This window comes from Haliotis rubra, unplaced genomic scaffold (assembly GCF_003918875.1).
Source record: "Haliotis rubra isolate DU_JTF1 unplaced genomic scaffold, ASM391887v1 Scf1210, whole genome shotgun sequence".
In the NCBI taxonomy this organism is placed as follows: domain Eukaryota; kingdom Metazoa; phylum Mollusca; class Gastropoda; order Lepetellida; family Haliotidae; genus Haliotis; species Haliotis rubra.
In genome coordinates, this window is record NW_025765127.1 from 134,438 (window position 1) to 147,728 (window position 13,291).

Below are 13,291 nucleotides of genomic sequence, written 5' to 3' on the forward strand. Positions count from 1 at the left end.
AGACGATTACTCGCACGCGATTAACGTGTGGGGCAAACTTGGCTGCAAGAATTTGGGCGATTACCACGACCTGTACTTGAAAACGGACGTGCTCCTGCTGGCCGACGTGTTCGAGATATTCAGAAAAACGTGCTCGAAACAGTATGGCCTGGACCCCGCGTGGTATTTCTCCTCCCCCGGTCTCTCTATGGACATCTTGTTGAAAAAGACCGGCGTGAAACTGAAACTGCTGACGGATTATGACATGCACCTGTTCGTGGAGAAAGGCTTGTGAGCCGGAATTTCGATGGCCTCCAAACGATGCGCCAAAACCAACAACAAGTACGTGGAAGGTCACGACCCCAGCAAACCAACCAAACACATACTCTATCTCGACGCCAACAACCTGTACGGCTGGGCCATGAGTCAGTATCTCCCCACTGGGGGATTCGAATGGGTCTCCTCGCCCGTGAATAGCATCGCGCCGGATTCGAACAAAGGCTACGTGCTCGAAGTGGACTTAAGAGTACCCTCGAGAATTACACGAATCGCACAATTGCTATCCCCTGGCTCCCGAACGATTGACCGTGAACCCGGATTGGATGTCCGACTACCAACGATACTTGCTGGGAGACAATAAGCTGTTGGTCTACGTCAAAAAACTCGTGCCGAACTTGATGCACAATACAAAATACGTTGTTCACTATCGTAACCTGCAGCTGTACTTGTCGCTGGGAATGAAACTCGATCAAAGTCCTTGGATGGAGCCTTGCATTCGGTTGAACACGAATCTGCGAAAACAAGCCACGAGCGGCTTCGAAAAAAACTTGTACAAGCTCATGAACAACTTGGTGTTAGGCAAGACGATGGAGAATTTGAGAAAACGCGTTAACGTGAAATTAGTCAGATCCAGTGAAGAAGAAAAACTCAGGAAACTTATAGCCAGCCCGGCGTTCAACTGAAGCAAGATATTCGACGACGACTTAGCAGCACTGCACATGAACAAAAGCCACATCAAATTCAACCGGCCCGTTTACGTAGGGGATGAGCATCCTTGAATTATCCAAACACTTTATATACGATTTCTACTACAATGAGCTGAAAAAGCAGTACGGCGACAGGTGCGAAGTGCTGTACACAGATAAGGATTCCCTGCTGATGGAAATTCATACCGAGGACGTGTACGAGGACATACAGAAACACATGCACCTGTACGACACCAGTGACTACCCCAAAGATCACCCTATGCACAGCCAAGTCAACAAAAAAAAATGCTCGGCGAGATGAAGGACGAATGCTCTGGCACGCTGATCGCGGAATACGTCAGCTTGAGACCTAAGATGTATTCCATCAAGAAAGCCGCTGCCACCGAAATCCGATTCAAGGAAGACCTGTTCAAGAATAAAATGTTCAAACACCAAATGTACATGCTGAGAAACGACGGACACAGGATATACGGACTGAGAATCAACAAGATGTCGCTGTCTCCCATGGACACGAAACGATGGATCGCCATCGATGGAGTCGCCACTTACGCGCACGGACACACGCACATATTAAATAATTAAAACGCACGCAATACATACATCATGGAGAAAATTTATTGCAGCCCACGCGGGTACTGGAAAGGTGCAGACGCCATCCCGACACTCGCCAAAGCCACTAAAGTCTCGGAAGACGTCGCCAAAGCTTGGCTTAAAAAACAAGCCATCTGGCAAGTTTACCTGCGGGCCGCCTCGGTACATCCCGAGAAGAAAATTCAACATTTCAACGCTGAATCGCGTTCACCAAGCCGACCTCCTATTTGTCCCTCACGACAGGGTGAGGCGTAAAACCTACAAGTACGCCCTGACAGTCGTCGCCATCGCCAGTCGCTACAAGGAAGCCGAACTGTTGATGACCAAAGATTCGAACGAAGTAGCCAAAGCCTTAGAACGCATATGAGTCATTCTCAAAAGTTGCAGCTATTTGGTGTACAAAAGACAACATAATTGAAATACAAAATCGTCAATCTTTATTTTCACAAATGGCAAGATACGTTGTTAAGGTTCACATATCAATAGTATTTGAGGCTTATATGTGACATATTATTATGAAGACTAATTAAACTAATTAGGACGAAGACACAATGTCTTTTCTGTAACAACAGTAATATCCACATTTTCTTAAAAATACATTGACATGTAAAGATATTGCATTGTAAAATCTACCTTATGTGTTATTTTGTTACTCACACTTAAAAAAAATCAGTTCTAAAATTGTATTTTTATTAAATAAACCTGTTCTATACTGTGTCAGATGAAAAAGTTAAATCTGTGGGTACTTTGCAATACTCTTGATATCCTTTCAACTGTCTCACCTAAAAAATCATTGCACTGAAGGTGATTGAACAGGACATTTTGATATTTCTGAGTGAGTTCTGACAATGTCTTACTCTTTATTACTCTAAACATTTACTTTTTAGACCCGTTATATGAAAGACAGTATCGTTATGCCAAAGACACCCTATGTTATTGGAAAGAAAGTATATCAAGTATATTTGAAAAACTATTTAATTGTAGCAAATATCATTGATCTCTCTGTAATGAAAGGAAGAGTTTTTGCTTGTTACCCTCAGAAGTATAGTAAGTGTTACATGTTATATTTATATCTCCAAATAAGGCGAGTAACAATGACATGTTTGTTACAGAGAAGACAATTCAATCGTATATTTGAGTTAGGATAAGAATACATCTATGGCAGTGAAGATAAGATAGGTTCACATTAATCAATTTATAAAGTATTGATTTTACCACACTTGAAGTGCAAAATACATAGTCTATATTTTGGAACTTAGCCTATGTGTTACCCCAAAGACATGTCAGAGTTACTGGAAAGACATTTCAGATCAAGTTGATGGAAGACAAAGAAGAATTAAATTCTGGTGTTCAATAAAAACTTTAGACAGTGTGCTTTGAATAAACAACAATAAAAGTAGCAGTTACCAATTTGAAATTTGTTTTCTAGGAACTCAGAAACTCATTTCACAACAAGTTTGACTGTAATTGCCATGAATGTATCAAACTGTCAAACAGGTTTGCAACTAGCAAAAGTATCCAAGTTTGGATCACATTCCTCAAACTGTCAAACAGGCTTGCAACCAACAAAAGTATCAAAGTTTTGATCATTTCCCTCAAGCTGTCAAAGTAACAAATCATTCACTAAAATTAATCTCCGCATTTGTCATACCTATCTTGCCAGTTCTGAGAAACATACAGAAGTGAATATTTCATTGAAATTTTGTTTCAGAATATGACACATTAACTTTATATAGGAAACTAGATGTTAACACTTTGATGGTTTTGCAGACTGATCATTACGATGTCATATTTATTATAGTCACAGTCACACACTGTCTGTCAAATAACAGTCTTTTAAAATGCATAAAAGCATTCAAAGTTTTTAGAATAGACTTCTTTGTGAAGCATAAGGTAATCTTATATCATATATTTGATGCTCATCTGAATGAATCAGGAAAGAAAGACAAAAATGAAAGATAATTAGTATTAAACTGTCTTTGCAGTAACAACATAAGTCTTTTAAGTAACAGCTATTTTTGAAAGACATATAGCATACACATTTTTAGGGAAAATATGAATGGTTACTCAAAATATAATCTTAAAGGTCCTAATATGAGCACATAGCAAATCTAGATGAACAAAAGACCTACCAGAGATAATGTTTAATTGCAAATTTGTATTGAATTGTCTTTGCAGTTACGATTGCATTCAGACAAGAAAGTGTAAAACATGTTTCAGCCATAGACCTTAGATTATTACCACAAGTCAACTGTTAATGACATTGACATTAACATAAAAGAATATGTGACTAATCAATATTGATGTTTCTTTGTGAGTAACACTGAAGGTCTTTCCAATAACAAAATAGCTGTTACAGAAAAGACTGGTTATATGAAAGACAAATTGTAAGAGTAAATTAAGAGAAAAATAATGACCAGTCCCTTTCCCATTTCAGACAACATTCTTATGTTATAATTATGGTTCCAAATGCAAAGAGAAAAACATGCTTGTGGAAAATTGGGTATTTTTTTTATAATTGATGTTGTCTAAAAGACACCGATAAAAAATACTTGCAAATGCTGACCTTTTAAACTTGATTTTCTTTGAAAATTTGGTCTTGAACACAACACCACATGCTCATCACTCTCAACCAGAAGTTGTTAATAAGCATAACATGTAGTTCCACTTTCACAGGATGAGGGATCATTAATTATTTCATAATTCTAGGGAACTGTTACAGGAAAGACATTTTTCTGGTATACAAGAGAAAAAGGTCTTTTTTTATATCAAAATTCAGCTTGAAAATCATGAACATCTACCAGGAATGGGAAAAAGGTCTATTCTTTTCAACCACTCCAGAAACAATACCTTCTTAAATAAAATTTAGTGCACAGCAGACACATGATGTTAGGTTTTTGCACCTAGATACATGACAAAATGCATGTCCCTTGTTACAAAAAAGGAAAAAATAAATATTATCCGGTCTTTTGTTTGTGATAAAAAATTCCCAAGTAAGATTAGATATTGGCAATGAAGGAGAAATCAGATTTTTAACACACTGATAAAATTTGATGGTTTTATTGAGGTTTTAATCCTGATACGGGAAAAAGCTGCATCTTTTGAGAATGACTCATATACAAACGCAGTCGCCTGACCTGGCCTGCCGTATTGCAAATCGATCCCGGACGCGAGTTCATGGGAGCCGTGTCACAACTGCTGGCCAAGCACAAAGTCAAGGTGAGACGAGGTGTTGAGGGAGCTCACCTGAAGCCAAGCCATCGTTGAGAGATTCAATCGCACCCTAGCCGAATGCGTGTTCTCACATCAGTACTCGCAGGATTTAATGGATCCCAAAAACAGAAACACGGAATGGGTCGTACGTTTACCGCGAGTGGTGGATGTCATCAACAACGAAGTCACCAGACTCGTGGGCAAGAGACCCATCGAGGCCATCAAAATGAAATCTGTCGAATCGTCGTCGGAGGCAGCGCGTCGCTATAAAACAGAGAAAACATTACCGGACCGGGTCAGCGTTAGGTACTTACACCAGCCGGGAGAATACGAGGGAGACAGCAGAAAACGCGCCACCGATCTGATATGGTCCATGAAAACGTACAACGTAGACCTTGTCGACATCAAAGATGGCAAACCGAACTTGTACTACTTGAAAGACGGACTGCCGAGAGCATTCGTCAGAGAGGAGTTGATGATCGTACCTCGTGATACAGTCCCTTACACATCACCCACCTTGTTATGATAGTTTTTCGTCATGATTTTTTATCAGTCTTGCATGCCTATTTTTCTGCTTAATGTAGCCAGCCAGCCAGACACCAGTACACCAAGCTGAGAGAGACACGCACACGCACTGCGACTCGTCCGCCCACAGCGCTCGGAGGAGCAACCACCCTTGAGGCGACCCGAGCCTTTTTAACAGACTGACCCCATGCTCACTTAAAAGTCAATATTTCAGAAACTATTCGACCGATTTTCTTCAAATTTGCGTGCACCTCAGTAGTAGTATACACAATGGTGGTACGGGATTAGCGACTCCTCAAGGGCTCAATTTTTAAATTGAGCCTTTGGGGGGACCTGGTCCGGTACCACCATTGTGTATACTACTCCCCAAGCCCGACCCCAACCATAGCTAAGTATAATTTCAAAATGGGCCTTTAAAAAGTGTCCTTTGTAATACAATATCATCGCACACTAATTTGCATAAAGCCAAGGTCTGTTCCAAATAAGTCGACTTGGACTTAGAAAAACCCCACATTGCTCATTTCTGTACTAATCTCTCCTCAGTAAAGTCCTCTTTTTACATTTCCTATCTCCCTACCACCAAGACTGTAGTTAGGCCGAACATAGTTTAACAGATATTTCACACTTTCACATATTAACTACATAAATTGTGGATCTAAATGTGAAAAAACAGGGTTTTTTTCTATTTCCACAGTACTTTAGTGCATTTTCAATGCTGGTGAGTATATATTGCACAATATATAAATAGTTCAGCAAAAGTATTCCCAAGCTGAAAGCATGAATGTTGAATATTATTAACTGACTTACCAAGTTATAAACATTTTGACCTGATAAGAATCTTTAATTATTTAACATCTAAATAATATATGACAGGATATATTTATAGGTTCTATCATTTACAAAGATATTCATGTTGGGAAAATTAATAAACTGCCATATCTTAGATAGGTTTTTCAATAAATGACAATGTTATGATTAATATTTATGCCAAACCAGCGATAATTTTGGGTCATTTTGTACTGTATGTCATTTATCAAATATGTGTAAATACCCTTTTAACTTTTACTCCATGTATTTTATAGCAAATGTTTTGTAGAAAGTTTCAAATGATTATGTCATCAATAGTTCTCAAATATCCCTCATCTACTGATTGAAAACTGAACTTGTGAAGCCCCATACATCAGTGAGTAGGAGCCTGTTTGATATAAATGTATCAAGTAATCATAAATATTTACATTCATAGAACAAAACCTTCACTTAAAGTGAGACAAAGCTAAAATATATTTCACTTGGTAAAATAATAGCTCCAGATACTGTATTTTCCCAATCACTACATCAGAATTCTTCTCGTTATATTATTGGGTATGTTTTAAGTGAATCACTGTTAGATTTGGCTCTGTATGCGAGACAAGTACACACATTGTTATCTAATACCTGACTATAAGACAATGCCAAGCAAATCTAATTAAAACTGAAAAGGTAAAAATTCTTGTCCAGTGATATTTAATTGCAAATTTGACATCTTCACTGACAAATCGTTTTATGTTGTTCGTCCATATGAAGCGATACAATGTTGTTTTCTTACCACCAGAAAAAAAGTTTGCTGAAAGTGTAAGCTGTAGATAAGCCGCCCCCCCTTCTACGGTACATAGATAAGTCGCTCCCCTTCTATGGTACATAGATAAACCGCCCTCCCCCTTCTTCGGTACATAGATAAGCTGCCCCCCTTCCACCCTACATAGATAAGCTCCCCCCTCTACGGTACATATATCAGCCACCCCCCTTCTACAGAACATAGATTTTTTTATTATTTTTTAAAATCTTTCCTTCCTTTGTGAGACCTCCTTGCCCTGCAATACATGACTGAATGCGCCTAGGTGCATCTCCGATCAAAGTTTGTAGGAAATCGTGTGAGAGCGTATCCCAATATTCGGGCACTTCTTTCTTCATATCCTCAATATTTCTAAGTCCTCTTTGGTTTATTCTGTCCTTCATTAGTCTTCTCAATAGGGTTAAGATCTGGGCTGTAGATGGGCCAGTCTAAAACTTGTACATTTTCGTTTGATAACCACTGTTTTGTGTTGCCTGCAGAGTGTTTATCATGCTGGAAAATCCAATTATCTTCATACAGTGTTCGGGCCGTTGGAAGGCGGCGACCATTTAAGATGTCAACATATTGTTCCTTCATCAAATTTCTATTAAAAATACACTACGGCGTTATTGCAAGTGATGATATCCCACCCCACATGTTAAATTTTGGGTATGTTTTGGGCATTAGTAGATAGGTTTCATGGTATCTTTTGTCCAAATTTTCACACAGTTCGGGAAAAAGGCAGACAGAACTTTCATCAGAAAGGAAAACATTATCCCATTTTGGATTTTCGTGAGCCCAACACCAGTTTAAACGTCTTTCTTTTTTGTGCATTTTTCATCAATGGTGAGGGAATTCCATGCTTTTTCACCCAGTTTGTAATTCTTGTCTTAGGTTTTCATTACATGCCTGTGGACTTCCTCTATTAATCATCTCATTTCTGATATTCTCAACTCATTTCAATTTTCCCCTACTCACAATCTGACCAAGCCGTCAGCGATCCGTAGTACTAAACTTCCTTGGCCTCCCTGCCCCTGTCTTGTGCTCAATCCCAACTCCTGACTGAATATTCTTCAAAGTTCTGTACACTGTTGACAGAGGAATGTCACTCTTTTGAGTTAGTCACACCCCTTTCAAAATCATCTAGAACCAGCTTTCTTTTCTCTTCTGCTGTCAGATCTGCCATGTCAACAAAGGAAGCTGTCAGCTGCACAAGGGGGAGATAACTCTTGATGTACTAAGGTTCATTCTTAAGCCTACAAGAGTTGCCTCCCATATAGAGTACCTTACTACATAATGTAACACCTATTTTAACATTCTATTTTCAGAATTAGGAAACAGAGATTTTCTCAATAATTTTTGGGATAACTGTATAGTATATAGATAAAACTTTGTTGAGATCCATAGCTCATCAGCACATTGATATATTGATCTTTGCAGGTTATTGGGAATCAAAGAATGGATTGATGCTAATGACCCTGGAGCTACAGTCATCCTTTTCAGTGGAGCTTTGGAATTAAGACTGGCAGACATGGGTGAAGATAATGAAGCCAAAGAAGCATTACTCAAGGAAAAAAACACCCAGAGGTAAGTAAATGCCACAAATCCGATCAACATGCTTGCCCAGTATCTACTGAGACACAAAGTAGCCTTTGTAAGTAAGTAATGCCATTTGACATTTAGCATATATGTAAGCTTCTTTTCTCCAGCTCACAGTCAAAGTTCATGTGTTACATTGCTGAATGAGTTCAAACCTTTACCCCACTAACTGAAAAGGGCCAAAACAAACTAGCGTCCCCCACGCATAAAACCTAGCTTCAGATGTTAGACAACAAAATACAACATTTCTGCACACAAGTTTATTCCATGGCTATGATTCACTTCATTTTAACAAAATCTGTTGAGAGGTGGGCTCTCCACATGTGAAAGTAGGTTAGAGTGAAACTGGAAAGGCTGTCCTAACAAGTACATCTTCCAGCATCAGATAATTCCGGGCATTTACAATTGCACCAATAGACAATTTCACTGGGTAAAGCACTGTTAGATATAGAAAATATACACAATCGCATATCCAAGTCAGATGCCAGAACGGCAACAAACAGCTCGACACACACGGAGCGTGCAAACGTGAGTTCACAATCACATGTGTCGCAGGTTTAAAATGTGACCATTAGGCTGGTGTTCAATGTGTTTATTCTGCCATTTTACTAAATCTTGGGGAGAACTAGTTGAATTCTGTTCGGAATTCAAAACAATTTTTGAAATGTCATTTACAGTAGCCTCTTCAGTGCTATTTACAGTTGCTGTATCTGAAGAACTTGATTGATCCAAAGTATGAGAATCAGCTTGATCCAATTCGACCGATGATGAAGTGATTGAAATATCTAGGGTTCCTTGGTGATTTCCAATATAGAGAAATGGAACTACAGTCCGTTTGAGTCAGAAACGGACCGATGAATTGCAAATTTTATCATTGTACAAAATTGCCACATAAATATAAATAGTACACATGTTTATCATTTACTAAGACCCAACAGCTTTCTTATATTTGAAAATTTTCCGGACTCCTCCCAAAAAGTTGTTTAAGAAACTATCATCATTGAAAACGCAAAAGTTGTTATCTGTCGCGGCAGGGTGAAACCGCAGAAACGGAACAGCCAGTCATGGCGGGGGACATCTCAAAATGTATTCCGGGAGACCTGTTGGTTCCTCGTCTGTCATAGTGTCAGTCACGACTTAAAGGGATGACAAGTGGTGCCACAGTTGCCTGTTGTAAGCCATCCCGAGACCAGTAACCTTGTTCAATGGGGTTAAGGTCACAGTGATAGGGTGGAAGTCGCAGAATATCGTGACCCTTACTTTTTATGTAACTGTCAACTTTGTAGAAAGGTTCACCTTTGTGGCTTTTTATGATCTCATATAGCTGAGGCTTCGTAGCCTTTGAAGGCCGTGCGATCTGAAATTTGTCGAGCCATGATATCATATCACCTTTTCGACTGTTCGATGTCAGGGCTTTACTGTCGGGGTCCTGCACGCTGTGGTATGGGGCATTGTCCATTACGATAAAAGACTTCTCTGGTAGAGCTGGTACCAACTTGTTTTTAACCCAATCGAGGAAAACCGCACCATTCATCTCGGAATGGTAGTCTCTGTTATCTGTGGACTTTGCCCTGAATACCAAGTCGCAGCCTGGGAGAAAGCCTTTGCTGGAGCAACCAGCATGGAGAATGATTAGTCTCTCTCCTTTCCCTAGAGGCAGCTTTCACGTGACCCCTTATCACCCCATCGGGTACCCACTGACTGCTGGCAGTGTGCGGGAGGCATTGACCCAGGTCTCGTCCAAGTACACTGGCTCGAACCCTTCCTCGGCAGCTTCTTCTTTATAACCCTGAGAAAATTATTTCTCAAGCGAAGCGATATCAGGGCGTTCACAGAGTACTGACCTATTCTCCCTCGAAATTTTCTTATAACGATACCCGAAAGAGTGTAAGAGTCGCCAGAGTGTGTACTTTGATACTCTGAGGTTGTGTTCTTGCTTCAAATGCTTTTTTAAAATTTTCAGCGACATGTATTTGTTTTCAGAATAGAGCTTGTTGATAGACTGCCTTACAAGGTTCTTTTGACAGTTGTCCAAATGTTTTAATTTGTGTGATTTTGACACGACCCCTAACGGCTACGCATCTCCCTCACAATGTTTGTGTTCCAGAACATCTGTCAGTACCCTTGCTGATACTCCTAAAGCTTTTAGCGTTTCCATGGCAACAAGTTTGACTTAGACTGAAATTGGTGGTAGCCATCTTTTCCGGAGCAGAACTTTTAAAACCTTTCAATACTTTTCTTCCACTTTTCTATGTACACACACAAAAAATTGACATAATCATAACTCGTAGACATTCATGAAGAGTATTTTGCCATTGCTGGGGATATTGATGACTTTGCCTTCTTCTTGTCATAGTTATACGAGACTTTGACATAACAGTCTCCTTGAACAATTTCAATGCCAACAACTCTCTTTATATTGTTATTGATTTCTCGTAGGTGTAAAGGTTCCATTTGATATGGTTCAACGTCCAATACTGGGTCTCTAATAATTGATTGCAGTTTGAATCTCCTTGACAGCACATGTACATTGACTGACATTGATTTATTGTTTTGTGCTGATTCTCTTTGGTAGAAGAAGGGGCAGTGGGGTAGTCTAGTGGTTAAAGCGTTGGCTCGTCACGCCGAATTCCCGGGTTCGAATCCCCGGGTTCGAATCCCCACATGGGTACAACGTGTGAAGCCCATTTCTGGTGTCCCCCGCCGTGATGTTGCTGGAATATTGCTAAAAGCGGCGTAAAGCCAAACTCAGTCAGTCAGTGGTAGAAGAACTTGTGATTCTTCAGCGGACGTTTTCGTCGTTTTCCTGACATATTTCTCTTGACGTGAAATTCTCTCCGAATTGAGTCTATGATGCTGCTGCCATATTCCCATGTGTTTCCTCTTTCTGGATACTTCCATTTCACTCTGCAGTAGAGTTTGTTGTTTGCTCTCTTGGAAGCAAGAATTGAGTGAATGTCATCAGGATTGAAAACGTTGGAGTCATTGCATGACGTTGGTTGTTGGGTTGGTTGTTGAACTTGACTTCATTCTGATTGTGGCCTTGATTCTGGCTGATGACGCTTACTGTTTACTCCTCTTTTTCCCATGTTTGTATTTTCTTTTTCCTTGGTGGGATTACTTGGACCTGGGGTGCTCTGCTTCTGCTTAGTAACTGTTGTAATGGGGCCAGCAGAGTTTTCCGGAGTGGCTCTCTTCTTCTTGGTAGGAGTATTTGGTTTGTTTGCCTTTGTTTTTGGATTGATTTTCTTACCTCTCTGTTGGACAGGTGATTGATCTTTTGTCGAACTTGTTGATTGGGCATTGTTGCTGTCAAAATGTGTGTCGTTGACTGGTTCCTCATTGTCATCTATGATTCCTGAATCCATGTTGCCGTTTTTGCTGACCTATGGCTCTGGAGGATACTGTGGCCGATGGTTTCAGACGGTTGGCATGAACCAATGGTTTTTGTAATTTGTCGTCAGAACTTCGGCATAGTTTGTAGGTGAAATTTGGACCTGAATGAACGATGTAATAACTGCCATGCCACTTTTTTGTTAACTTGTTGCAAAGGCCTTTTTCCACTTTTTGACAATATAGCCAAACTCTTTGGCCTGGGGAGAAATCAGCCTTACGATTATTTTGTTCAGAATACACCTCCTTTGCTCGAGTGGTGTTTCAGCTGCAATTGTCCTTGTAATTTCTAGCTCCTCAAGCAAATTTGCAAAAAAGCTTTTGTTGTTGTGGCCTAAATTTTCCTTTCGAATTAATGAAACATCTTGTGGAGCTCTCATTTCTCTTCCGAAAAGCATAATAAAAGGGGACTTTTGAGTTGATGAATTTGGGGCCATCCGATATGCCATCATGATGCCTGGAAGAAACCGGGGCCAATCATTTTGAGGTTTGTTACAATAGTCTCTTAGTGATTGATTGATATAGGAATTGAGTCTTTCTACACAGCTATTTGTTTGGGGATGGTATGGGCTAGTATGAGTGAATTGGATAGCCAAAAGTTCACAAATAGCCTTGATTAATTTTGACATGAAGTTCTGACCTTTGTCTGAAATTAAGGTCCTTGGAGCACCATACCGACAAAATATTTCTCTCACGAGAACATCTGCTACCTCTGTGGCTTCTTGGGTTCTCAGGGGAAAGGCTTCACACCATTGCTGATGACCAAAATGTGCTTGTACTTATCTGGTGTTGTTGGCAAGGGACCAAGGATGTCAACATGCCACCGGGTGAAGACCTCTTCCACAGGTAGTGGACATAGGGGTGCCTTTTTGCTGTGGTAATGCCTCTTCGTCTGTTGACATACCTCACATGCCCGGACATATGTTGCAATATTGCTGTACATCTTTGGCCAGTAGTATTTTGGGACCCGTGAAGATCCGGGGTAGAATAGGACAGCAACACATGCTTGCCACAAAAGGCGACTAGAGGCTTGCAATTGGTTGACACATGTCATCGGTTCCAAATTGTGCAGATCGATGCTCATGCTGTTGATCACTGGATTGTCTGGTTCAGATTCAATTATTTACAGACCGCCGCCATATAGCTGGAATATTGCTGAGTGCGGCGTAAAACTAAACTCACTCACTCAGTAGTATTTTTGGTGTTGTGCATCCTTTCCTTTCCATCGTGACAACCGCCAAACTGGGAATCATGGTAGGATCTCAGGACCTCATTCCTGAGAGTTCTTGGAACTGTCAGCTGTTTAATGAATTTGTCTGCATGACCCTTCTGTCTCTCTGGGACGAATCTGTATAAAATTCCTTCATCGATTTCAAAGGTAGTGGCTTCAAATAGAATCTTGGCGATTCTTTTC

At 40.2% G+C, this 13,291-nt stretch overlaps 1 protein-coding gene and 1 long non-coding RNA gene across 2 annotated transcripts in view; both read left to right on the top strand.

Annotated features, from left to right (window-relative positions):
* Positions 1-13,291, top strand: part of LOC124265357 (obg-like ATPase 1) — a gene marked incomplete at its 5' end in the record, with an annotated part of 191,500 nt that overhangs the window by 99,788 nt on the left and 78,421 nt on the right. Inside the window, one exon of the mRNA XM_046700132.1 lies at positions 8,326-8,472. Within this exon, the coding sequence (XP_046556088.1) occupies positions 8,326-8,472 (147 nt within the window). The remainder of the gene's footprint in view (positions 1-8,325; positions 8,473-13,291) is intronic.
* Positions 2,609-2,886, top strand: LOC124265349. The gene is made up of 2 exons (XR_006895437.1): positions 2,609-2,735; positions 2,797-2,886. It is a non-coding gene; the product is annotated as an uncharacterized LOC124265349 (long non-coding RNA).